General features: G+C 42.2%; 1 protein-coding gene across 2 annotated transcripts in view; it reads right to left on the bottom strand.

Moving 5' to 3' along the window:
• Positions 1-577: 577 nt before the first annotated feature.
• LOC117424481 (angiopoietin-1-like) overlaps positions 578-27,988 on the bottom strand; it is a 36,589-nt gene continuing 9,178 nt past the window's right edge. Inside the window, exons 2-9 of one of the 2 annotated variants that reach the window (XM_058990650.1) lie at positions 19,598-19,753; positions 17,444-17,565; positions 15,234-15,466; positions 9,049-9,164; positions 8,563-8,664; positions 7,175-7,341; positions 4,256-4,386; positions 578-2,760 (exon numbers count right to left, since the gene is read on the bottom strand). In XM_058990650.1, the coding sequence (XP_058846633.1) occupies positions 2,600-2,760; positions 4,256-4,386; positions 7,175-7,341; positions 8,563-8,664; positions 9,049-9,164; positions 15,234-15,466; positions 17,444-17,565; positions 19,598-19,753 (1,188 nt within the window). In that variant the 3' untranslated portion in view covers positions 578-2,599. The remainder of the gene's footprint in view (positions 2,761-4,255; positions 4,387-7,174; positions 7,342-8,562; positions 8,665-9,048; positions 9,165-15,233; positions 15,467-17,443; positions 17,566-19,597; positions 19,754-27,988) is intronic. The other variant, XM_058990651.1, reaches the window with a different exon arrangement.

Below are 27,988 nucleotides of genomic sequence, written 5' to 3'. Positions count from 1 at the left end.
GGGGTGGGGTAGTAATGTGAACCATGGATTACAAGCAGGCATCCCATTCCAACCATATATAAAAACATAATGCCTGTGGTTTAAAATGGTGCTGTTGTGTAATATTCAGTTGGTATTGCAGGGGAAAGTAAGTGGACTCTCTACATTGTGAAGAACAGCGTGGCTGTTTCGTCATTGTTGTGAACAGTTCATTTGTTTGGATCTCATTAAACAGTACAGAGTACGATCCATAAATAACACAGATACTTTGCTATTAGACACATATCAACACTTACTTCAATGTGTTGAAAGAAACTGTCTTTGCACACTCAGGATCCTTCATGATAACAGGGGTGAGCACCCTGCTCATTTCTGCTGATTTATTTCCATGCTGTTCTGGCTTTTGTTTGGACCACAATGAGCTGGACTGAATCCCACAAAACACAGAGAACAAGAAAATTCAATAAAAAAAGGGCAAACAATAAAAACGTGTAATTAATGCTGCTTCTCAGAATTTATTAGAAACCTCTCCGGACGTGGACCCAGGGGACGGTATACTTTCTTTCTTTCTTTCTTTCTTTCTTTCTTTCTTTCTTTCTTTCCCTCAAATGTGTAGCAGCCGTACAAGAACCAAAAATAAAAAAATAAAAAACCGTCATAAAAACCCACACCATGTTTATTTATTTATAATACTTTTTTCTTTTAAAAAAATACATTGTAATTAATAAGGAGCAACATTATAACGTTGAAAAAAGGTTCCTTATAGTTTTACAGTAAAACATTACATTTGGGTTTATATTATTAAAGACACGCATGTGGAGAGAGTCGTTGCTTTGCTCAGAAGTCATGCTGTTTAACTTGAAGAATGCGATTTGGCCGGCAGTATTCCAGGTAGTTCTTAGAACACACAGATCCAAGCTTCAGCGTTGATGAACCAACACATTAGTGTTTAAAACAAGAACCCTCACAGCGGCACCCCAGAGCAGCCCATGAGTGAAGGTTAACCAGAACCAACATTGTATCAAAGAAATGAAAGAAAAAAAGATATATATTTTAAACAGTGACTTTAACTGGTATCACACACAAAAAACAACAACTGAAACATAGTGAATGGAAAGCTGTGATTATACTGCACGTGAACTTTATATTGCATGTAACATTCATTTCAAAATGTCGTTTCCATTTAGTTCCATTCAATCTTCATTAGATTTCACAACACAAAGAAGTCTGGCTTTTCGCTCCAGTTCTAAAGTGCAATCTGTACAAACCTGCCTCAATGAAACACCCCAAACCCAAATCACAAAACTAGCACAAAGACGTCCATCGGGAATTCAAGTCCAGCACTTCAGACTATCACAGCAGCACCAGTTCAATAATCATTTGAAAATGACATGTGTCACTACAGCACCGTACAGCAGTGATGCTGACATTCATGCACAGGCATCATTTGGAATTATTATATTTTTAAGTGAGAAAAAAAAAAAAAAAAAAACATTACTGTTACTAATGTCAAAGATTGTGTACATTACAATAAACACTGTACCTAATGAGACATTTATAAAAAGAAACTATGAACACAACGATGCAGTTTAACTACATATTAGATGAGCATTTATCATGCAATGTAATCTTGGAAGTAAATCTTAAGCACCGATTAAGATAATAATAATAATAATAATAATAATAATAATAATAATAATAATAATAATAATAATAATAATAATAATAATAATAATACAGATCAGTAAAAAGAAATACTGAATTCTTAATTGAGTGTGTGGATTTGTGTGCTGTACAACAATAATGTGGAGTGAATTTCATTTTGAGCAAATTACAAATAACCCTGCATACTTGAGCGACTTGTGCACCTCCGCCACTGCTAATGCCTTTAAGTGATCAGCAATCCAAAAAGCATGCTTACATCCTGAACATTAATAAAAGAAGGGAAAAAACAGCGTGCTCACTGAATATCTACTTGCATTGTCAACCCTGTCGCAAATAAACTAAAATATATCAATGATAAAAACTTGTATGCATATCTATTACAATATATATATATATATATCGTCAGTAGCACAAGTAAAAGCAAACAGTCTGTGGCCATGTCTGGGATTATTCACACAGCGATCAGAAGAACACAAGTCTGTCGACAGCTGAAACACGTTTTACTGCTTGATTAAGGTTTACGAGGTGCTACCCTGACAAACCTTGAGCAATGTATAACAGGTCTGCTTTCTGTTCCATCACACACAAAAAAAAAAAAAATGACGCTTTAAACAAAAAACCCTTCACCCGAGCCCCAGGTCCTGAAGGCATATTGTTCACTGATGACTTCAGTGATGAATCAGATCTCTGCTTGGTCTGGCTTAATGGGCCGTGGCGGGAGATATTCATGTATTTTTTGAAGGGAGCAGGCTGACTGGTTCATTCAGGCAGTCATTCTTGCAGCTCCTGCTGCTGGAGGTGCTGCTCCCTGATCAATGCCAGTCTCTGCACATGGAGTTGAGCACAGCAGCTGCAATGTGTGCCAGCTTCACGACTGCAATCAGAAATCAATGCCAGTCTCTGCACATGGAGTTGAGCACAGCAGCTGCAATGTGTGCCAGCTTCACGACTGCAATCAGAAATCCGAGGGCCGGATCATCATGGTGGTTGCTCGCAGGGAGTAGCTCGGGCCTCTGAAGTGGTGCCACTTGATGCCGTTTAGTTTCCTGATGTTGTGCCCGGCAGGGTAGTACATGCCATTCAGGTTTGAGAGCCCGCAGGCATCGAACCACCAACCTGGGAAGCGAAGAAGGAGAGGAGAGTAACTATGCATCCGCCTGCCTCAAATATGAACTCCTCTCAACGTCATTTACCAGCGTTTCAAAGCAGAGTTTTCAAAGCCAGCTTACTCCGTTAAAACATGTCAACAGCAAGCATTTCATTCTTGAAATTTGAAGACCAGGCTTTGTTTGTTTTTGGTGTTTTTAAGTTACTGCAACTCAATATCTAAACACCCTGAGATTTGGAAATATGAGACACTCTCTGTCAACTGAAAAACTAAAAAGAAATGTGTTTGTAAAATGTTTTGGTGAAAAGTGGTTTTGTCAGTACGAAAGTGACTGACAAAAATCTGTGACAGTGATTTTGAAGAGCTGACAATAACTCCACTCACACCCTCCACCGCAGACAAGCTGCACTTAATCATCGTCTAGATCAATGATCTAACATTTAGTGCTTGCTGTGTCGGTTAATCAAGGAAGGAAAGTGTCAGGAGTCACTTCTCCAGTCTGTATTATGACAGGACAGAATGGAGGTCACGGACCAGGAAAAGGAAACCCCTACTCGTTGAATTTGATCACCAATGAACTACACTGCAATTATATATTTTATTCTACTCAATCGATGTTTAGTTTGGATGAGGTTGGATTTTTTCTTTTTTTTTTTGATGAGCAGTTATTCTGGAAACAGTGCAAGCAGCTTCATAGACTGACAGCTGTGCAGGACAAGTTCAATTCAAATTCAGACAAGTCAGTCCTCCAGGGGAAGTCAGAAGCAATCATATCTGGATTTGTATAAAAGTCTATTCATCTGATGACACAAGGTCAGTTGCATTAGTTGTGCAATTAAAGAGAAGATATGCATGACTTTAAAATTTGATTTGTTTTAAATAATCCAGACACACTGATTACCTTCTCAAGAATCCTTGAGGATTTATATTTCCAGAAAGTACTGTGAGTAACATGCAGTTTGCCTGCCAAATAGCCTTCAGCCTCAATCTAACCTCTGGTTTACTCTGGAATTTCAATGTACTGTAAGAGGGGGCGAAGATGGACGTGGGGACGGACGGGGGAGTCAGGATTTAAAATGATTCCCTGAACCACCAGGGGAATGTATTTCATGTGCAATTAATTGTACATTAAAATGTATTTAATGTGCAATTATTCCAATAAAAAAAAATACACACCAAACAGAAAACAGTGCAGGTTTGGTATAACGTGTTTCCTCAAGGAATATGAACTGGTTCTCATCACCCAACATGCAGATTTTCATTCATTCACAAGATTGTTTCAGACTACAGATATTCAGATATTAAGTGCTCTCTTAGGTCTTCCTCTGCACTGTCATTGTTTGCCACCAGGATGCACTCAGATACTGGCAGACTATCAGTTTAATGAGAAGTCAGTTTTACTATCATCCCTACCCACTTTTAAATTGTTACATAGCACTGCAGTTCCCCATATAAACTTATTTGCGTCTCTTGTGATCTACAGCAGTAGAATAAGCATCTTACCCCCTGTTAACATGAGCGCACACTTGCAGAGGCAGTTGTCGTTGTCGGAGTCCCTGGTGCTGAAGCTGGTGCCCTGGATGACGAGGCTGCTCTGCTGGCCGGGAGTGCCACTGTACCCCTTCAGAAACAGCCTGAAACACACAAAGCAGCCATCGCAGGTTCTGTTACAGTGCAGCCAGATCAGAGACGGACAGGAGCGCTGCAGCCCCCAGGAGAATTAACTCATGAAATGGAATGAAAGCTGCTGATTAATGTTATCTTGTTAACATATTGAATTACACACCGCTTTGAAGTTTTCCATATGCCGAACAACAACAACAAAAAAATAACATTTGAAATATGTGACATTTCAAAATCTAATGTGAAATGCTACTGTACTACTATTATGGCTTCCAGTACACTTTTGCGATATAATTTGATAATTTCGTTAAATGATGTTAAATAAAAGATCTAAATTATGTTCTATATATATATATATACAGTATATTTAATTATGTCTCACAAAAATTCTAGGTGATGCAAAACTTTTGGCCACAGCTGTATATATAGTCTGGATGGCTGTTTAACAATACATAGTGTGGTGCTATACATACTTTTATCATCACTTTGTTAGCTGTTTTTTTTCTATTGTGTTTGTTTTCCGCTATATGGTTATGCAATTGTAAAGACAGCACCCAATGGTAAAGCATGTTGTCAGACTGCTATCTCCTTCTGTGGTTATCACTTAAATACCTTCAGAGTAATACCATCCACCAATCCAAAACAAAGCAATAGATACACACGGGCATGCATGCACGATTTATACAGCTTACAGCACAGGAGCCCCACAAGAATACATTCCTTTTATTGCTGACTTCACTGAATTTATATATATATCTAATTGAATGAATTCTGGAGGGAGTGCTATGTTACATAAGCACCATAATGTCTCCTTGATATGGACTTTGAGGCCCAGGGGACTGTGAAGTGCCACATGCCATCCTCAGTGTGCTTCAGGGAAAGCAGAAGGAAATCATTCACACAGTGGCTGCAGTGTTTGTTTAATGGCAGGGTTTTGTCATGAAAAGCAGCATTTATTTGAAATAACAAGTATTCCTTTGGAAACGTCTGGCAATTTGAGTGGTGATCGTCCCAGCCAGCTTTTAGCAGATTAAAAGGGCTTCTTTCGTGAGGGGCTGATGACTTACACTGCAGGAAAAATGGACAAGATGGTCCGTTTCTAAACAAGGCTCTGAAATGGAAGTGCAGAAGGGAAGGGTTTGAGCTGCGGCATTTCTTTTGCTTTTTCATTTGGAAGTCATCAGCTGTGTTTTTACTGTCAAATAAAGTGTTTAAGGGTTCCTTTATTCATCCCCTGAGGTGCAAACACATTTGTGCACACATGGTATGCATGCAGAAAAGAGCGAATCTGATCTCTCAGACATGTTTGGAACTGAAGTCCCTCACGAAGTCTGCCGTGCATGGCTGCCAAAAGGATGATGTGGAAAAAGTTGCGAGCACATAGCGACTGCAGTTGTGTAATTGTTTCTTCTCATTTGCAGTGAAGAGAACGCCGATGTTTCCAATTACACAGGCTGTGTTTCTGGAGTGAAAGCGCTGCCGTGTTTCCTGCAGCGAGGAACTCGAAAGCCTTCGTGTGAGTGCGGCTCTGCCTGAAGGCCTTGCGGTCCCGATCCGGAAGGAATAACATTTGCTTTGCTCTTTTCAGCAGGCCAGGACTGCCCACATTGACTGCCCATGTATAAAAATAAACTGCTTTGCTTTCTTTATTTATTGGAAGATATGTATACAAAGCTTGCTCATTTCCTAAGAGGCACATTCTGAGGGGAAATGGACTAAAGCTCAAGGGTTGAAAAATCTCTTTCAAGACGGTAATTGAATCCAAATAAATGGTTTGCAATTCCCCTCATTTATGACATGCAACAGTCATTTTAATATTCCAATGACATGTTCCACAAGGTGAAAAGCTGACTTGGATTTGTAATAAATAGCTCACTCTATTACAAAGTGTTTTAATGTCTGTAGAAATGCCTGGTCATTTCACTAAGTCAGTGGCTTCCACTGTGTAGCCAAAGGATTGACAGGAATTTAAACCAAAACCAGCTAATGCGTCTTATGCATTTAAATATAACCCAATTTAATATGTAGAATATCTGCAATGTTTGTGTCATATCTGCTGGACACTTACATATAGTATTAAAGCAATTGTGGAAAACCTGCAAATTGTAAAATAAACCAATAAAAAGTACATTAAAATGTTACCCACAAATAATCTCTAAATAACTTCCTTTGGGGTCCTAGGAAGAAATAAACAAATAAATGAAAAAAAAAAGTGAGGAACCCATAAAAAATCTCTCCGATACTTTCTCTGTATTTATTTCATTTTACCACAATAGCAACTTCCAGTCTCTTGCTGTTTCTACATCTGTCTGATAAATGCGTTCAGGGAGAGCGGACTTGTAACTGAGCAATTATCAAGCATGATGTGAAACTACAGTGAACCTCACTGTGAAGTATTTATCATATGAGTAATAATGCTAATATATCTGTCTGTCCCTTTCTATTGAACTCACCCCGCAGTTAACTCTGAAACAGCTGTTTCTCATATAGATAACATGAAGAACAATAGGGTACTTCAGAGCCAAGAAGAAAGGACTTTGGGCTGGTGTGAGCATGCTGATTTGAATAGGATTTATTAAAGGCCTGGTCCTGGTTTGAAGATCTAGTGGAGATCATATTGTGACTGTACAGCATATGACAAGTACACGCAGAGCATGTCAAAGAGGCTCATGAAAGCATTTGCCAGGCGTTGCATCTCACATTTCAGCAGAACAAGGTCACATTCACACCTTTGTAGAAGCCACACTGTATATTTGAAGCTGGTTTCCCCGTGGGCGACCTTGCCAGGTAGTTCAGTACCTGTAGTGCTGCTTCTCACTCCCAAGCTGAAACCTCTCGTACTGCGAGTAGGGATGGTTTCCCTCCCAGTCCTTCAGCTCGATCCTCAATGAATACGAGGCTTGGCTGGTGAGCAGATAGACAGCCTCATTTCCTAGCCAGTATTCACCGGAGGGATCGCCAAAACCCTGCAAGAAATAAAGGAAGATGATTGCCTAACATTGACAGTGATGTCAGCCCCAGATTGACAGGTTAACGATGGACTGACGCTTGCTCTACAGACATGTGGGAGGCGATGCAAAGCAGAGGCTGCATATTCACACAGAATGCATTTCTGGCTTCACAGATTCGCACAGCAGCAATATTTCAAGCATTTCCTACGTTCACAGCAGCTGCTCTTAGAATAACCAGATCGTTTTCATTTTCCCAGGAGCCTCATGAACCCTATCAAGTACGTATTTATATACTTTCTTACATCTTCTTCTGTAAATACTCACAGCAAAGTGTTCTGACATGCAGTACGCCTCATACCATCGCATGCTTTCATGAGGATTAATAATTAAAAAAAAAATAAAAATAAGTATGAGCCTCGTTTTCATTGCACACCCAAATCCATGGGATCCACAGTGCTGTGAGTGTATCTGGTTATTCACTGCACACTCAAATCCATGGGATCCACAGTGCTGTGAGTGTATCTGGTTATTCACTGCACACTCAAATCCATGGGATCCACAGTGCTGTGAGTGTATCTGGTTATTCACTGCACACTCAAATCCATGGGATCCACAGTGCTGTGAGTGTATCTGGTTATTCACTGAACACTCAAATCCATGGGATCCACAGTGCTGTGAGTGTATCTGGTTATTCACTGCACACTCAAATCCATGGGATCCACAGTGCTGTGAGTGTATCTGGTTATTCACTGCACACTCAAATCCATGGGATCCACAGTGCTGTGAGTGTATCTGGTTATTCACTGCACACTCAAATCCATGGGATCCACAGTGCTGTGAGTGTATCTGGTTATATTGATGTCCCCATGGCCCGGTATCGTGGACGGGTAAAGTGTCCTGGGACTTCTTATTAAAAAATAAACTTATTGTTTATGTTAATAACCTGCATTGTGTATCATTGAGGGACTTCATTGGTAAAACATCATTGCGATACAGAGTATTAAAGTGACCTTTGTCAACTTAAATTTGACTTAAAGCTGAACTGTAATTTCCTAACTGCTATTAAGCTGGATCTCAATTTGGAAAACAGAATATTATCAAATAAAATAATTGCCGATGGCTTGTACCGCTGGTTATTAAGAACATACTCTGGTGGGCTTGTGGTACTGGAGGCTTCTGACACACAGGTGCTCACATTTCACACAGATAACTCACTGGTATAAAGCTGGTATTTACCCCTTTATATTCTCTCCAGGTGCGCTGAAAATCCACACTGCCGTTGACTCTGCGTTGAAACACAGTCCACCCCCCGCCACTGGTGTCCATGTCACAGAAAACCTGCAAGATCACACATATTCTGCCCTGTTTAATAATTCGGAGGCTAGCTTTAAGAATCTTAAGAGATCTCAGACAGGAACGGAGTTGATGAAAATATTCGTTAACACAGGTTTGGGGTGCAGTGTTGACCCGCCCAACGGCTTCATTACAAATCCAGGCGGAGGAGGGGATGAGGTGGAGGAGAGGAGGAGGAGGAGGAAAACGAGAGGGCAGCGATTCAGATTGGTGAGGTTTAATACCCTGCTGTTGAATCAGATTGTATACATCGTCTTTCCAAAATATCTCCATTCCTATCTTATTATAAATGAAGCAGCCAGGCTCTGCGTGAAGGGACAGTGTAAGATTGAATAGTTCTGACTGCTTGACTGGTTTCATTCAACTCACCTTGGTTGGCTCAGTGGCATTGCTGATCCGTACCGTATAGACCCCACTGACGTTGAGGCCAGCTTTATAGGCCTCTGCACAGTCTCGGAAAGTCCTCTCATCCTTCTTCGGAAATACTGGGTGAGGTTAAAAGAGAATTTCAATGAGCAGCGAAAGCAGGAGTCCACTGTCCCTACTGACCACCAATGGGATTTATTAGGAGTTCCATGAGCAGGGAAAGCAGAAGTCCACTGTCCCTACTGATCACCAATGGGATTTATTAGGAGTTCCATGAGCAGGGAAAGCAGAAGTCCACTGTCCCTACTGATCACCAATGGGATTGGAACGTCCCCAGATGGACTCTTCTTGCTGGAATTGAGTTATACACACTAGGAGTGATGCATGATTAAATACGAAGCATATATACTACAGCATGCAATACTGAGCTCTGTTGAAGAGTTTAATCTTAGATTAAACAGTGCTGAAGCATCAACCATGAAAGCATCACCATGCCCAAAGCACAGATCCCGAGCTGTATTGTGTAGGGTCACACAGCTTTCCTGCTTTTCTGTTCTGGATGCAATGTATATACAATAGCTGGTAGTGAGGCATACTGACACACAGCAGAACAGCCTGGTATAGGAAATGGACACTCCCTGCAGAGCTGAAGCCCTGGGGAATGCTTTGTTATTGCTGTAAACTTTGTATATGAAAGTGTCTTGAGTGATTACTAGAAATGCAATCCGGGCAAAAATAAACGAGAAAATAAAACATAACCTCAAGGAACTCTTTCACAGAATGTTCTTTCTTCAAGGTCCACGCAATCATAAACACAAGTGCATTTCACCACAAACTGGCCTCAGATGTCTTATCCTCGGGTGATTGTTAGAGTGTAACAGGACTGTGCCACACATGCAGCTTTCTAGTCACTTGATATTAAAATCCACAACCTCTAGAATTTTAGATCTAGCAGAAAGTCTTCAACTGAAACATACTGCTGTAAATAAATTCGACTGAAACAGCTATCTTGTAAATTCCTATGTGATGTAATGTGCTGGCAACATTTGAATAATAATAATAATAATAATAATAATAATAATAATAATAATAATAATAATAATAATAAACAAACCTTAAAAACAATATTTAAATGTCTTTTAAAATGATTCACATTCCATCTAGGAAGACACTGTGTTAGAGAGATTGCAGAACTAGCCTCTGCCAGATTACATGAAAGCAAGTGTTTCATTTCAGGCATACAGCTGGTTCACGTTATTTCTCACATTATTCTTAATATGGAAATGTGGATAGCAACTATCAACCCTTGTTTCCTTGTTTGAAAATGATTGTGACTGATTAAGCTGATCTGTAAAACAATGCCAGTAATACAAGACATACTGTACAGCACCACACAGAATAATAATAAAAAACAGTCAATTTCCCGTTTAAAAACGTCCCTGCGGAACAAAGAGATTCAATAGCACTTTTTCTGGAAAGTAGACCCTTTTCTCTAAAGTAGCCCTATTTATGGAAAGTAGTCCCGTTTTTGGCTAGTCTTAGTTACACATCAATCGCTTTTCACGGGCTGACCCCAAAGATACTACTTGATTAAATCAGCATTGTGATAAAGAGAGAAAGAATCAAAGCTGCAAATCTCCCTCCCAACCAGAAGGGGCGCTGTGTAAGGTTGGTACTACACTTCCCCGTAGACATGTCGACTTGACGGTGGGTGAAAACAGGAAGTTGGCCATCGTAGCTGCACAAAGGGGACGCAGCTACGTGAGTATAACCCCCTTGCGCTGAAAACGGAACATATGGCCAGAGCCTATACTCTCTGTTGTTTTGTTGCGAGTTGTTTGTGTTTTATAGAAGAGGAGTGAGCGTCCAGGAGCTGTCGCTATGGAGCCAACACGTATCACCCCAACCCCTCCTGATACCATCGCTGGTAGAGGGGTGGCTTCTTTTGTTGTTAAATACTGTCTGGACTGTCACTTTGATGAACACTCCACTCACACCTGATAACAAGCATATTTAACAAAGCTGAAGGGTTTCTCTGTCACGCTGCGGCACATGCATGACTATCGAGGGGTCTGGGGGTGGGGACATTTGAATCTAAAGCTTATTCTATACACACAGAGCACAGTCAGCTGTTTTACTTCATTCAAAGCAGGCCTCAGTTCTCTCCCCAGCTGATTACCTTGTTAATTAGATTCTGTCTACATGTGGGGTCTGTCCCTGAGTGCTTTCCTTTAGAGCTGATTTAGACAAGATCATCTTTCCTCTGTGCTTCAGATTGTGCTAATTCCAAAACAAGGCGCATTCCAGTTTTCCCAAGATCAACATCTAAATCATGTAAAGGAAAGGAATTCTGGCAAGATCCACAGTGAGCTTCCAGTAATGCAAACGATTGTGCAAGAGCAAACAGAAGGGATTTCAAAAGGCTTCTTTCCATCCGATCACTGTTAGAATTAGAGTCGGATGTTCTTTTATAGAAAAACAATGCAAATTGCATCCTGGATTAAGCATCTTTGATAAAAAAAAAAAAAAAAAACCTTTTCTGATTATTGAATATGGAAGCTAATTTAATTGCAGTGGTTTATGGAACATGTGCATTCGCTGGTTTCAATTAAAATAGGAGAAAGCCTCTGTTAGCAATTCTTCACAACTCCAAAAAAAAACAACCTTTCACTTAAAAACAAACAAAGCAGGCATTGGCTGCAGATTGTGCCTCAATTTCCCCATCTGGTTTGGAGCTGATCCCAGTTCCTTGTTGACTCCAATCAGCCAGTCTCAGAATTGTTTTCTGGCTGCAGAAAGGTTTCAGAACAACATGAGCTGAAAAATACAAGCTGTTTAAAACCCAGTTCAGAGTCAAATCTGTACACCCTGGGGCTCTTAAAACAAGAAGCCATTTCTCTGGAGTGAAATAAACAAAGCTGAGCTCAGGTGGTTTTTATTAAAGTAGTGGCCATCCTGCAACAAAGAGAAACAATGTTTTTGCATTTGTAATGCGGTCTGCACTTTCATTCTGTGATGCGGGCTCTTTGATTAAATATATAACACACTTGTTTTTATTCAATGGGGATCCTTTTTAAAAACTAATTCAAGCTAGTTTGCATAGCTTGCTTAACTGGCATGCATTTTGAATTTGAATTTGAGACAATCCAGCCCTGAAGAATTATTTCTCTATCTGAAGTGTGCTGTGTGGCTGTATTACAGCAGGGAGCTCAGGTATGTGCACTCCACCTGGTATCTGTGTGGCTGTATTACAGCAGGGAGCTCAGGTATGTGCACTCCACCTGGTATCTGTGTGGCTGTATTACAGCAGGGAGCTCAGGTATGTGCACTTCACCTGGTAGCTGTGTGGCTGGCAGTGTGGTGACAGGGCTGAGCAGTGAAGATGCTTCTGTTAGTGTTAGTATGTCAGGGGTGAGGGCTTATTGGAGGCAGGCTGTCAGCTGCTGTGTGGCTGTGTTACAGTCTTTCTAGATAGCAGATACCAGACAGTGCTAATGCTGGAACTGAGCCAGGACCTTCCTGTTCTTGGGAAGCTGTGATGTAGTTTTAATCCCCTCAAGGCTCAATACAAGAGCAGCTTTTCAAGATCCCAATTTACACAGCATTCAGGTGGGTGTTGATTAAGGTACAGTAATTCACGTAGACAGAGTACAATTACTCCACAAATATTCATAAATGATCACTAATGAATTGGAATATATAGAGCCAGCTTCCCAGCGTTTCGGTGTGTTTAACATAGCTTTGTCAAGGGAAAGTGTGTTTGAAAACAAACAGTGGAGGTACTTAATGGCTTTTAATGACATGGTAACTACTCTCACTTATTTCTATTTAAATCTATTAATGTACTTGTGATGTCATTTTCTACATAATTAACAATGCAGCGGTCTACTAATGTACTTGTGATGTCATTTTCTACAGAGTTAACAATGCAACGGTCTACTAATGTGGTTGTGATGTCATTTTCTACACCGTTAACGATGTAATGATCTATATAGGGTACAGGGTGCTGTCCGATTACAAACATCCACCCCACAAGTTGTTACGTCTTGACCTTGAGGAGAGGGTGGAAATCAGTTTGCATCGTCCAGCACGATAAACTACACATTACAGCAAATATAGTTAAATAAGTATAACTAGACAGTATAGCAAACACACTGGCTGATACAAAACACAATGCATATATACTTGGTTCTAGTATATTTTGTTCTCAGAAACAAAGCCAGCTTGTTGCTCGGTGCAGGGCTGAAGACTGAAGAGTGAATGCAGCCCTGGCACAGCATGTGAAATGGCAGAGGACGCGTTCCCACACTGCCTGCCCTGACCTGGAGGAAGTGTTCTCTCTCAGAAGGTGAGAGGGCACAGGGCAGTCTCCATGCCACTACAGTCCCTGGCTCTCTGAGAGCCACACCGCCTGCCAAGGTGTCCAGTATTGCTGAGCTGCGCTTCAGGTTTTAGTAATCTGGAAGTCATTCAATCCCCTCCAGCCCTGGCTGAGTGGAGCAGCAGGGAGGCTGAAGCATTCTGTCCTCTCAGACATGTATAATTAGCATGGGCTTCCTGGGGCTGACCACTCTAATCACTACGCAATCCAGCTGGGTAGAATTTGCTAAGTCACTTTACACACAGGCTGTGACAGAACAGGTCTGATGCTATTAAAGGGAGTTTGGGGAGTGGGGCGGTGATACTGAGGTTCAAAGTGAACTGCAGGAGAGCGTCAGGTAACATTGACACTCATTCATTTGCTACAGTCTTCCTTACCGTTCATATCTCTGCCCCGGCTGCATTTAGTCAGCTACTGGTCAGAAGTAAAGAATACATTGACAACGATTGCATTAAGTAGCAAAGCCCCTGCATCCTGTTGCACAGTTCATATATTTCATGATGTTTCAATAAGGTCCGTAGTCAGCCATAAACAATCCCAGAGACACTTGCCCCTGCACCACTACCCCCCCCGTGGTGGTGTGAACTGAGCGGTGCTGCTGTAGTCTGCAATGACAGTTAAGATTGTGAAGAGCACAGAGGCTGTAGATATCAGTGGGACTTGAGAAGTAATGCATGTGCACAACAAGGGATCTAAAAATGCATTTTATTTTGCAGCAAAGCAACTTGTAAGAGAGTTTAAAACAGATAATAAAATCATTAATAAAATAATGATTAGCATGATTCTAACCGAGGCCCGTGCCTTGGCTGCCTCACAGCTGGCTACAGCCTTGCCATTAGTTATAAAAGCTCCCATGGAATAGTAAGGGTTATGTTTATTGGAAAGGGTTTTTGATGATAAGCAATCAAAGGGACTGTAGGCTTTGTTTAGATGTCCCCTGTCAGGTTCTGCTTGTATTCTGAATATGCCATATCACTGTATTTATCTCTGCTTCTAGAGCTGTTCACCCAGCAATGCCAAAGCAAATGTTTAGGATTGCAGCACAAATCTTAGGGACCAAGTTCGAAACACATTTTATACTTTGAATGGACAAAAAAAACACAAGTGTAACCAAACCAAACATTTGAGAGTAAAGTATATAAATAAGCAAATGTGTTTATAATCCGCTGCATGACATTTGTATTGAAGTCTCTGTGTTCAATGGTTGAATTAGGCTGTCCAGATGGTCCTATTTATCATCACTTATCAGAGCTTATTAAATATTTCCATCCCCACCAATTAAAGAAACATGTCACTCTTCAACATTTTGTACACCCGTCATGTTTACAGAAGCTACGTTGGTTCATTTTGAAAATGAGGATAGCCGTACATCAAGCCTTAATTTGTGTGTGTGTTTGCAAACATGAACAGTTGCAGGAACTGTGACGTGCATCCAAGCCTAGTCAAATTACAGACACTGATTGCCTTTGAGGAGTCCAGTTTTGCACCCTAATTAATATCTGTCAGAGACCACAAGGCAGCACGATGGACCGTTTCCAACACTTCCAAATCCCACCTAAAGCTGCGAACATTCTTAATAAATGAAGTAGTTTTGTTTGTTGAATATTAGGGACACAAATCTTACCCTCGCTCAATGCCAAATCAGTGCCGCTCTTTGGTGTCAAATGCTATTCAAACCAGGTTGCGCTGTGACTGTGGAGACAGTGCCAGCTGCATAGCTGGCTTCATTACCACACTGCGAGTGCCAAGGGGGCGCGACCCCGAGCGAGCTGAGAAGCTTTCACATGGTCACTTCTTGTTCCCTTACCTCTCCCCTGCGAGACCAGGCTGACGAGGGCGTGCACCGAGTCCATGAGCTGCAGTTGTTGTTTCTGAAGGACACTGTTGTTGTTGCTGGCGAAGTGAAGTTGTTTCTCCAAGCCCTCGATGGTGTTCATCTGGCGAGCCACAAGCTGCCCCAGCTTCTCCTTCTCTGTTTTTATACCATCCAGTTCTGACCGGTGTTTTGACTCCATCTCCAAGACTTTGTTTTCCAAAACGCTGAAGATTTCAAACACAAAGAAATTAGAATGTTGTTTTCCTGACGGTTAACAGATACTGGGGTCTATTTTAATGGTCATCCTACCACCTCCATAATAGCAAAACCTAAAAGAAATTCAACGTGATGCTTTATTGTAACATGATGCGTGGCGCAGGGACTTTGCAGCTTCCGCAGCTCTGTTTTAGATATTCAGTGGTCTACCATATAAATACAAAGCAGCTATTCTGCAGACCATAATTGCTTCTCAATGTCCCTAATTAAATGGTGCAATAATCTGGCACAACAGCCTACAGATATATTTTTTTTCTTAATTTTTCTTGCAGGCTTTCTTAAGTGATGACTATCTGCTGGTATCCAGGAAGCTGTAAAGGGCTCCCATATGGCACTTAATTCCCAGTGATGAAGTGGCCCATTGCATTGTGTCTAGTACCCCCATGTGCTTCATAGCACTAACACAGATTGAGATTTAGCCCAGCTGTAAACTGTGCCTTCGGAAAGACGGATTGCAATGCTCTATCAATGTGTTTAATCTTGACAGAGTGGAATGCTTGCCAGACCTCTCAGTGCAATACTGAAAGCAGTGTCAGGGGAGTGTGTGTATATGTTGCTGTAAAACATGCATAGTGAGTTGGATTTGAATCCCCTTTGCTAGGTTCAGCACTTAGTTTCCGGATGACAGCAGGAAAGCAGCAGGTGGAAGGTGGAAGAGAGTCTGTTGCAGACCAGGTTTCATGAGAGAAATGGCATTTTCCTAACAAACCATTTAGCCGTCATTACAGCTGTTTGTAAAAGGCATTCTGGGCTGGTTCCACAGCCCCACGATTCCCACTAGCCTCGGTGTACCGGATGATATCTTGGGTACGTTAGACCACGTTAGATCAGTGCTAATCAGGGTGGGTACTTTAATAAGCGTTCAGACTGCTCCACCTGTCTGAATGGGCTCTTCCTGTGGCATGTGATTTCATCAGTAAATGAATCATGTTTTAAGGGGTATTGTACGGGCAGATAACAGTGACCGAGGTGCCAGTCTTGACCCTTGCTATACCCAGACGGGGTGTACAGCGATAGACATTCACGCGTTCCCCCCCTCCCTACACCCCCATGGAATGTTTAATCACGCATTTCTATTTTCTATTTTCTAAAGCAGGGAATTCCATTCAATGGGCATCAGACGGTGCTTTCATTTTTTTACAGGACATGCACTGTAGATTGTGTCCAGGAAAAAAAAAACTACTTTGGAAACCTTCACGACAAAGCATGCACTTCATGCAAAGAACACACAAGCAGCGTCGCGCATTTCACTGCATGAAGCTCTGGGAAGCACGTTGGGGCTGTGCATTCATACACTGTAACATCAGTCAGCTGCCAGTGGAGAGTTACATTTTGTAAATAGTTAAATTTGATTTGATAGAAGTTGAGTATAACTTTCTAGCTGAGAACACGTTGTGAAATCCTTTAGTTTGCTGTTCTTGGCTCGAAGACATTAACATATCCAATGTGAATGGCATGTGCAGTTACTAAGCCCTGGGTTCCTCCTTTCATCGCTGGCAGCTTGCATATAATCTAGCCTAGGGAAGAGGGATTCATACAGTATCTGGTGTAACTGTCACAGAGCAATTCCGATCTGACAGTGACACTTACAGGAGAAGGCATCAGAGGAATTAAAATATAACATGATCACGCACCTGGGAAATGATTACATTATTTTAATGACCTGTCAAAGTCAAATGGTTTACATCCGATTACATGTTTAACTGTTTAAATTAGGTTTAGAACATTTTTCAAAACCACAGAATGAATGTGCAGCTGCAATGGCTATTGAGAACGGAATGATTTTTGTATTGAAGTGTTGAATGGGGTGGTAACTTGTTTCTTAAAGGGGCAGGCGTCCGCATTTTAACACAAAGTTTAGCATCACTGTGGCACGCTGAAGCGCTCAGGTTCCAGTACAATCAGATGTCGCTGTTTCTTCTTACCTGTTTTTGTCGTGGAGTCTAGAAAGATCATTGATCTGCATCAAAAGTTGTTTCTCCAGTTTGTTTGTAGACAGCGAGTTCTCCAGCAGCTGGATTTCAATCCTGGAGGTCTGGTTCATAACCTAGGTGAGGTACATAGAGACATCAGATAAGTCCTGCACTTGAGACCCTAAGATCTCTGCTGCCGAGACTGATCCAGCAATGCAATGGACCCGGATGGATGATGCATCCTCCTGCTGGTTATCGCAGGGTTGTGGACTGATCCAGCAATGCAATGGACCCGGATGGACGATGCATCTGCCTGCTGGTTATCGCAGGGTTGTGGACTGATCCAGCAATGCAATGGACCCGGATGGACGATGCATCCGCCTGCTGGTTATCGCAGGGTTGTGGACTGATCCAGCAATGCAATGGACCCGGATGGACGATGCATCCGCCTGCTGGTTATTGCAGGGTAGTGGACTGATCCAGCAATGCAATGGACCCGGATGGACGATGCATCCGCCTGCTGGTTATCCCAGGACAGCGGAATTCCAACAGCGTAAACAGAGGGATTAAGTTGCTATAATAAACTGGATGTTTGAAATTGCTTTTATTGTAGTGTGTTTATTTATTTGTTTTACTTGGGAGGCTGAATGTGCCAGATAATATCCAAACTTCAAGCAGGACTTCCCTTGTCTCAAGAGAGAAAACACCCGGAAAACAGTGCTGTTGGTTAGTGTTTAATCAGTGCTGCTGTGCAGTGCATACAAACCCTAAAGATGAGCCGCCAGTCCCCAATGAAGCCAAGAGAGAAAAGAAAATAAGAAGTAAAAGAGAAACAAGGACAATAAAACAACAGGCCTGCTAAGAGAAGGTTGGAATTCATCTCACAATGATTTTAATTAGATTCAGCTGTCCCACTGGTGAGGCTCCTGAAGAGACGCAACATTACAAACACGAGAACATCGATCAGCGCTTCACATGAAGTGTATGGAATTACACTGCAGTAAAGTAGGAATTACACACATGGCTGTGTCGTTGCAATGCAACAATGTGATTAATTACAACATGAAACATGTTGCCAGTTATATATATATATATATGTGATCAATATAATGAAAAGCTTTATGATGCAGGCACTCTTCTTGGCTTTTTCATTTTTCAAGGACTGTTCTGAAGCTATGGATGAAGTGGTTTTGAACTCTTGGTCCAGCTGACGTTTGGAAGAAAGTTGCCAAGCAGACTGATTCCGAAGAAAATACACCACACTTCCTTAGCTTTTCTTGAGACCTGTTACTGGATGTTTTTTGCCAACCCCATGGCTCTGCTTTTTAGTGTTAATTACATGCAGTGTTTCCTTGGACTGACCTGAAGAAACATCATCGTCTCATCTGGAAAATGTTCTCCTGAATGTAACGCAAACAGCACACTGTACATACATGTGTGGAATCATAAACATGTCTGTCCTAATTGCACTGCGTACATTTGCAGTGCGAGGAACAGTATAAAATGTAAAGCGAGTCATTTGAAATGAAATTCAAATTCTCTGAGCTGTAGAATGCAGGCTCGCACTGAAAGGGTTTATTGTGTTTCATGGCAGAAGGATTAGAATAAGCCAAATGAAACAGAAGGGTCAGGAAGTCTGTGATTAGGATCTGATATCACTATGACTTTAACAACCTGTTACCAGATAGGACCTGGGAATGGAGCCTCCTGCCAGACCACACACACCAGATACGTGTGTGTGTGTGTGTGTGTGTGTGGAGGGGGGGTTCCTTACTGAAAAATAGCTGCATTGTGGAATGCACAATAAAGAACATTACCTTGGTGTAACAGGAGATATTTATATTATTAAACTCCAAGATGAAATATTATCTGCTAGATTGGTTTGTTTCTGAAGATGCATCACCCATTAGGGCCCACTGCATGTTGGCTGCAGGAATCTCCTTATCTATACATTTTTCATATTTTTCAAACAAGAGATAAGATGTGTGTATGTGTGTGTGTGTGTGTGCGTGCGTGCATGCGTGCGTGTGTGAGTGTGTGTGTGTGTGTGTGTGTGTGTGAGTGTGTGTGTGTCAGTGTGTGTGTGTGAGTGTGTGTGTGTGTGTGTGTGTGTGTGTGTGAGTCAGTGTGTGTGTGTGGTGGTGAGCCGGTTCCTCAGCAGGGTACCTGTGCCTCCACGTCTGTGAGTTTGCGTGTCTGCTCTGCGGTTCTTGTCAGCAGGTTTGTGCCAATCTCCAGCATGGTGGCTGTCTGATTCTGCACCGCAGTCGCCTGGATCTGCACCATCTCCGTTTTGATATTCTCTTGGATGTAGTTCTCCAACTGAAGACAAAGAATAATACTTTAATTTACACTCAGAGATCTCACACAAAAAATAATTGACGTGCATCCATTGTTTCCTCTTTGTAAAGAAATTCCAAATCTTGCATTGGGGTAAAATGTTAGTAATATGCTTACAAATATTCCCAATAAGAACCTAGAGTTTCACTCAGGACTCAATGTGATTGATCTGAAGTGAGTCAGATCTAAACATCCTAATCATTACTACAATCAGCATTACAGCAGGACAACCTTTCTGTGCAAGCATGTCTGAAACTTCAGAGTGGGGGTCTGGCTCCAAAGCCAACACAATAAATTCCTACATAACTGACCCTGTTAAAAGGTACTGGGTTACCATTGATTGCCATGATAGGAGTCTGATCAGCAGAGAGGGGGTTTTCTATATTTAGATCCCCAGATCCCACATGGCCCGGATCCTCAGCTCTTCAAGCAACATGTTTATTCTTTGAGGCCGTGCCCTCTTAAGTACTTGCATGTCAGTTCGACGCACTCCCGTAGATAATTCAAATATTAGGGGAAGGCGTTTTAGGGAGACCCACTGTTTTGTCCTGGAGTTTTGTTTGCATTTGGAATATGAGTAAGGTGACCTGGTTACATTTCTGCTGTGCTAATCATTCAAAAATAAACATTTCAACTCCAGGATACCAGCTCTGAAGAGAAGTTACACTTAACCTGGTAGAGCATAAAACAAGAAAGGCCCTCATTCCCAGGAGCTAGACAGCTCTTGTGCAACTTAAACAAGACCCTGTTATCATGTTCAGATTATGTGAACAGCAGACCAGACTGCAAGCAAAGGGCAGCATGTCCACTCGTCTAGCAGTCACAGATATTCCTCTCCCAAGGCTGTGTTTCGAAACACTGAAGCCCCTGTTAATTATTTGTTCACATCAATGGAAAACCTGAACCATGTGGAACCCACGCAGCGGCACCCGTCTGAAGTGTAATGTGCTATTTCTTACCCCGGTAACTGTTTCCACATGCATTAGTATTAGTAGGATTTTTGTATTGTTTTTGCTAATGCACAAAGAATAAAATGACAAACACATAATAAATAAACAAGCCCTTTTTTTAAAATGTATATTTCTTGCTCTATTAGCACTTCCTGTTGTGCACCATTTAAATGCATGTAAATAAACACATTCTTTGGGTTTTTCGTTTTATGTTTCCAATGAACCGGAGTGCAGTAGGACTTTGTACTCTATATACTGGAATTAGGACACTGTTACAGTTAACCGTTGGGGCTGGGGTTTGGTTTGTTTGTTTGTTTCATATGACTTTGCAGAAAACAGAATGCTAGGAAATGGTGAATTATTAAAGGATTGTGAAAACCATTATTCCAAACGAACTACCATAGTATAAATGTTAGTTCCCTGAAGACTCTGACTTCCTTGACTAGTCAATTGACCCGGAGTTCCTGCTTTTGGACATGGAACATGCACAAAATGAGAACTTGGGAACACACACACACACACACACACACACACACATATATATATATATATATATAAAGATCTTTATCATTACACTTAAGTAAAAACAGATGCCTGTGTGCTCTAGTACCTCTCAGTACTTAAAGTGCAAGTGATGCTAAGTGGATACAAGCAATTGCTATCACAGGCAGGAATGAAGCAGCGAGGCTGAAACGTATCCGGGTTCAATGCTGCTGGCTTGCTGGTCTTCACAGTTATTGCACAGTTTATACAGGCTGGCTTTTCAATAGGGGCTCATTACCTGACCAGAGGTGAAAGTAAGCCAGAATGGCCCGGTTCCGTGTCCAGGTAAAACATTTTGTCAAGGTGATTTTACATTTCGACTTCTCAAACCATTGTTTAGGCTTCAGAGCTGTTTCTTTGTATTTTAAGACCCGGCTTCTTCTCGGATGTTACTATTGATGTTTGAGCAAAAAAACTCAAAGTCGCTGGGGTCCCAGTCACGTGACTTCGGGTGACAGAGGGGTGATCGCCATGGTAACCGGCACTCTTTTCCTGACTCGTGGTTTATATTCTAAAAGGAAATTCCCACAACCCCTCTAGCCTCATTGTGGAAAATCAATGACGAGGGAATGAGGCAGTATCGAGTTCACCAAATAACACTGACCATACCCAAACGGTAACACTGTACACAAAGTGTCTCTAATTACTGTGTCTTTACATAGTAGTTACTTAGTAAATACAGGTGTGCTTACACATCATTACAATGTTAGTATGCATCGTTACAATGTACTCAGTGTGTAAATATTTTTTCACCATATACTGTATGTAAGTACAGAATAGGGTTAGGGTTAGGGATATGGTTAGGGTTAGGCATGTTGGGATAATTGACTGCAGTAATTATTGCAGAAGTAAGGGATTCTACACTGTCATGCCAAGCCTTCAGCACTTCAATCCTCCAGTTTCCATGGGAGGAAACAGAGCTTCCTGTGACTTCTCTTCACTTGACAGCCCTCCAACGATTTTAATCCCCTCTCCACTATTTCTAGAAATCCTGTTTCCACAAATATCCTGGTGCTCTACGTGCCAACAGTCTCTAGTACAGAGTATTGTGTTTCGGTTTTTAAAACAGATAAAAATATGTGCTGTATCTGTGGTTGTGTGCAGAATTATACTGCAAGTTACTGTATTTTTTTAAAAAATGTTTTAAATAAAAAGAACCTTTACTATTGGTGAGACATAAGCAGACAGAAGAAGTAACACACAGCAAAAGAACGTATTGCTGAGGCTCCACCAGACATGCTCATTGAACCTGAGAGCTTCGCTTTTACACATTTCCATTTTCTTGTCAATTTGCTATAACTGAAAACATTTCCAGATCACACATGAGTAATGACCCAGAGTGAGAGCTGACAGAGACTGTGATGTGCTGTTAAATTGCTTCCAGATATGGTTATTGACATTTCCCATTTCATGAGATGTTATGTTCATGTTTGAATGGCAATAGGAAGCTGTTTGAGAACCCGCCTGTGCAGAAAGTGGGGAGGCTGGCAGGACTGATCTCTAATTAGTCCTGTCTCCTGAGATGGACCGTGTGTTAGTCCCTTCATTCCTATTAGTCCTGTTTCCTGAGATGGACTGTGTGTTAGTCTCTTCATTCCTATTAGTCCTGTTTCCTGAGATGGACTGTGTGTTAGTCTCTCCATTCCTATTAGTCCTGTCTCCTGAGATGGACCATGTGTTAGTCTCTTCATTCCTATTAGTCCTGTTTCCTGAGATGGACCGTGTGTTAGTCTCTTCATTCCTATTAGTCCTGTTTCCTGAGATGGACCGTGTGTTAGTCTCTTCATTCCTATTAGTCCTGTTTCCTGAGATGGACTGTGTGTTAGTCTCTTCATTCCTCTTAGACCTGTTTCCTGAGATGGACTGTGTGTTACTCTTCATTCCTATTAGTCCTGTCTCCTGAGATGGACCGTGTGTTAGTTTCTTCATTCCTATTAGACCTGTTTCCTGAGATGGACCGTGTGTTAGTCTCTTCATTCCTATTAGTCCTGTCTCCTGAGATGGACTGTGTGTTAGTCTCTTCATTCCTATTAGTCCTGTCTCCTGAGATGGACTGTGTCTTAGTCTCTTCATTCCTATTAGTCCTGTTTCCTGAGATGGACCGTGTGTTAGTCTCTTCATTCCTATTAGACCTGTTTCCTGAGATGGACCGTGTCTTAGTCTCTTCATTCCTATTAGTCCTGTTTCCTGAGATGGACCGTGTGTTAGTCTCTTCATTCCTATTAGTCCTGTTTCCTGAGATGGACTGTGTGTTAGTCTCTTCATTCCTATTAGTCCTGTTTCCTGAGATGGACTGTGTGTTAGTCTCTTCATTCCTATTAGTCCTGTTTCCTGAGACCTACCTGGCTGATTTATTGAGAGCTCCTTGGTTTCACTTTTAATCATTTTTTTATGTTTCCACAATCATGTCAAATTCAATGTGTCAGTTTAAATGGCTCATAATGAAGGTAATGCTGCTGCTGGCAGGGGGTTGAGAGCTCAGGGAATATTTTCTTTTGTTTTCCATACTTTAATAAGATCACAGGAAATGAATCCCCACCGCTGGCATTCTGCTTCATTTTCCTAATCGTTTCCAGATGGTTGTAATAGATCTGCAGTTGTGTTTCCAGAGGGCTTGAACAGGTATGAAAGGGAGGGTGCACTCTGTTCTGATAACCCTAGCCCTGCTCCTGAGCACTGCAATAACCAGGGCTAAAAGTACTGCTTTTCATACACAAGTGAAGGATGATAAAAGGAGACGCTGTCTTGAACACTTCCCATTCGGATCAGTGTCTCAGTAAAAATGCTGATCCAATATTTCTGTAAGTATATGTTTGTTTATGTATTCATTTTGGAATTAAAATGGTGTAACCAGAATAAATAAAAGCAAGGCTCTTCAAGTGAAAGCATCTTGTTTGCAACGCTAGGGGAGGCGTGTAGTTCTTTGTGGAGTCGATGCTCCTGCAGCGACAGGATCCCCATGAAAGAGGAGTCTGTTTGTATCTATTATTCTTGTTTGCAACGCTAGGGGAGGCGTGTAGTTCTTTGTGGAGTCGATGCTCCTGCAGCGACAGGATCCCCATGAAAGAGGAGTCTGTTTGTATCTATTATTCTTGTTTGCAACGCTAGGGGAGGCGTGTAGTTCTTTGTGGAGTCGATGCTCCTGCAGCGACAGGATCCCCATGAAAGAGGAGTCTGTTTGTATCTATTATTCTTGTTTGCAACGCTAGGGGAGGCGTGTAGTTCTTTGTGGAGTCGATGCTCCTGCAGCGACAGGATCCCCATGAAAGAGGAGTCTGTTTGTATCTATTATTCTTGTTTGCAACGCTAGGGGAGGCGTGTAGTTCTTTGTGGAGTCGATGCTCCTGCAGCGACAGGATCCCCATGAAAGAGGAGTCTGTTTGTATCTATTATTCTTGTTTGCAACGCTAGGGGAGGCGTGTAGTTCTTTGTGGAGTCGATGCTCCTGCAGCGACAGGATCCCCATGAAAGAGGAGTCTGTTTGTATCTATTATTCTTGTTTGCAACGCTAGGGGAGGCGTGTAGTTCTTTGTGGAGTCGATGCTCCTGCAGCGACAGGATCCCCATGAAAGAGGAGTCTGTTTGTATCTATTATTCTTGTTTGCAACGCTAGGGGAGGCGTGTAGTTCTTTGTGGAGTCGATGCTCCTGCAGCGACAGGATCCCCATGAAAGAGGAGTCTGTTTGTATCTATTATTCTTGTTTGCAACGCTAGGGGAGGCGTGTAGTTCTTTGTGGAGTCGATGCTCCTGCAGCGACAGGATCCCCATGAAAGAGGAGTCTGTTTGTATCTATTATTCTTGTTTGCAACGCTAGGGGAGGCGTGTAGTTCTTTGTGGAGTCGATGCTCCTGCAGCGACAGGATCCCCATGAAAGAGGAGTCTGTTTGTATCTATTATTCTTGTTTGCAACGCTAGGGGAGGCGTGTAGTTCTTTGTGGAGTCGATGCTCCTGCAGCGACAGGATCCCCATGAAAGAGGAGTCTGTTTGTATCTATTATTCTTGTTTGCAACGCTAGGGGAGGCGTGTAGTTCTTTGTGGAGTCGATGCTCCTGCAGCGACAGGATCCCCATGAAAGAGGAGTCTGTTTGTATCTATTATTCTTGTTTGCAACGCTAGGGGAGGCGTGTAGTTCTTTGTGGAGTCGATGCTCCTGCAGCGACAGGATCCCCATGAAAGAGGAGTCTGTTTGTATCTATTATTCTTGTTTGCAACGCTAGGGGAGGCGTGTAGTTCTTTGTGGAGTCGATGCTCCTGCAGCGACAGGATCCCCATGAAAGAGGAGTCTGTTTGTATCTATTATTCTTGTTTGCAACGCTAGGGGAGGCGTGTAGTTCTTTGTGGAGTCGATGCTCCTGCAGCGACAGGATCCCCATGAAAGAGGAGTCTGTTTGTATCTATTATTCTTGTCTGCAACGCTAGGGGAGGCGTGTAGTTCTTTGTGGAGTCGATGCTCCTGCAGCGACAGGATCCCCATGAAAGAGGAGTCTGTTTGTATCTATTATTCTTGTCTGCAACGCTAGGGGAGGCGTGTAGTTCTTTGTGGAGTCGATGCTCCTGCAGCGACAGGATCCCCATGAAAGAGGAGTCTGTTTGTATCTATTATTCTTGTTTGCAACGCTAGGGGAGGCGTGTAGTTCTTTGTGGAGTCGATGCTCCTGCAGCGACAGGATCCCCATGAAAGAGGAGTCTGTTTGTATCTATTATTCTTGTTTGCAACGCTAGGGGAGGCGTGTAGTTCTTTGTGGAGTCGATGCTCCTGCAGCGACAGGATCCCCATGAAAGAGGAGTCTGTTTGTATCTATTATTCTTGTTTGCAACGCTAGGGGAGGCGTGTAGTTCTTTGTGGAGTCGATGCTCCTGCAGCGACAGGATCCCCATGAAAGAGGAGTCTGTTTGTATCTATTATTCTTGTTTGCAACGCTAGGGGAGGCGTGTAGTTCTTTGTGGAGTCGATGCTCCTGCAGCGACAGGATCCCCATGAAAGAGGAGTCTGTTTGTATCTATTATTCTTGTTTGCAACGCTAGGGGAGGCGTGTAGTTCTTTGTGGAGTCGATGCTCCTGCAGCGACAGGATCCCCATGAAAGAGGAGTCTGTTTGTATCTATTATTCTTGTTTGCAACGCTAGGGGAGGCGTGTAGTTCTTTGTGGAGTCGATGCTCCTGCAGCGACAGGATCCCCATGAAAGAGGAGTCTGTTTGTATCTATTATTCTTGTTTGCAACGCTAGGGGAGGCGTGTAGTTCTTTGTGGAGTCGATGCTCCTGCAGCGACAGGATCCCCATGAAAGAGGAGTCTGTTTGTATCTATTATTCTTGTTTGCAACGCTAGGGGAGGCGTGTAGTTCTTTGTGGAGTCGATGCTCCTGCAGCGACAGGATCCCCATGAAAGAGGAGTCTGTTTGTATCTATTATTCTTGTCTTCTTCTCTCAGGGGGGGCGGCAAGGTCACTGAGCCCCCACACTTGAGCCTTGACAAGCATCCCCACTGCTCTGAGTCCCAATCAAAACCATATGGGATAAGTCAATAAGCCAGATGGGAAAGGAGCTAAAGTTTCTTGGTATGTCCTGCTGGGGGGCAGTGTATTTATATATAGTCATGGTCTTTCCTCCTGTGCACATGAAGACTCTTAATAAAGTTCAATGCACGGAACGCCATCCCTAGATTCAGGTATAAGGCTTTTAAAGGTGCGACCCAAGCAATAAAACAGCCAGGGAAAGCAGCTGTTTTCCTTACTGCCAGTGACACTTTAGTTTACAGATCTGTTTAAAGCGATGATCTTATGACAATCTATAGCCAGGCTGTCAGTTATGTTATCCTATAGAACAGATTAGTGGAAATAAAACAATGCACTTTTGACATATTTTTTTCCTTAAAACATTTTTGTTTATGAAATTATGGATAAGGAAATTAAATACCATAAAATAAAATAAAGCTGAGGGATTGTGATTTCTACCCCATAGAGCATTATCTGTGCATGTGTGCCCTATGACACGCATTCTAACTAATACAATAACACACTGGCTCAGCTGGTCAAGCACTTGTTTTGGGATTGAGCTTCTGTTTCCAGATCTCATCATACTGAACATTTCCATTGTGGTGTTTCATATTAAAACATCTGATCTTTGACTCTCCCTTTAAGCCTGAACGTTGCACATCTATTTCCCTGCGTAGCAGAATGAACATAGTTTTGAAGGTTAGCCATCATTTACCCATAATTACAAACTCAAGCACAATAACTAAGTTAGTTCTGCGCCACACAAATCTAAAAGCAGTCCAACAAAAAAATCCAACAATATCAGGGTTTCTTTGGAGAAGCTAGAAAAGTCACGGTCTGTCAGTACGACAGACTCTGGAGAGTCTGTTTGTTTTCTTTCTCCATTACTAATATACCTTTTTTTGTGACTCTTTAGCTTGAGCTGAAAAATCTGTGTGTCTAGAAATAGGCAATAAAAACAGAATACAATGTCCCAGAAGGGAAAGGCCTGGCCCAGGGCCTGTGCTCCAAACACAGCGCGCTCCCCTGGGGCTCAGCGGGGGACGGCAAGGCACAGCAGCTGTTTAAAGTCCCAGACAGGCGTTCATGGTGGGGTCTCCCTGCGTTCCCATACAGAACAGGAACTGTGACGGCACCTTCCTTCCTTCCTTCCTTCCTTCCTTCCTTTTGTTTTATTCTTATTCACTCGACGGTACAGAAAACTGAAAGGCAGCCAGACCTTGGGATT

The sequence above is a fragment of the Acipenser ruthenus genome, chromosome 18 (assembly GCF_902713425.1).
Source record: "Acipenser ruthenus chromosome 18, fAciRut3.2 maternal haplotype, whole genome shotgun sequence".
NCBI classification, from domain to species: Eukaryota; Metazoa; Chordata; class Actinopteri; order Acipenseriformes; family Acipenseridae; genus Acipenser; species Acipenser ruthenus.
Note: the sequence above shows the minus strand (reverse complement) of the source record. Positions and strands in the feature narration are given on the sequence as shown.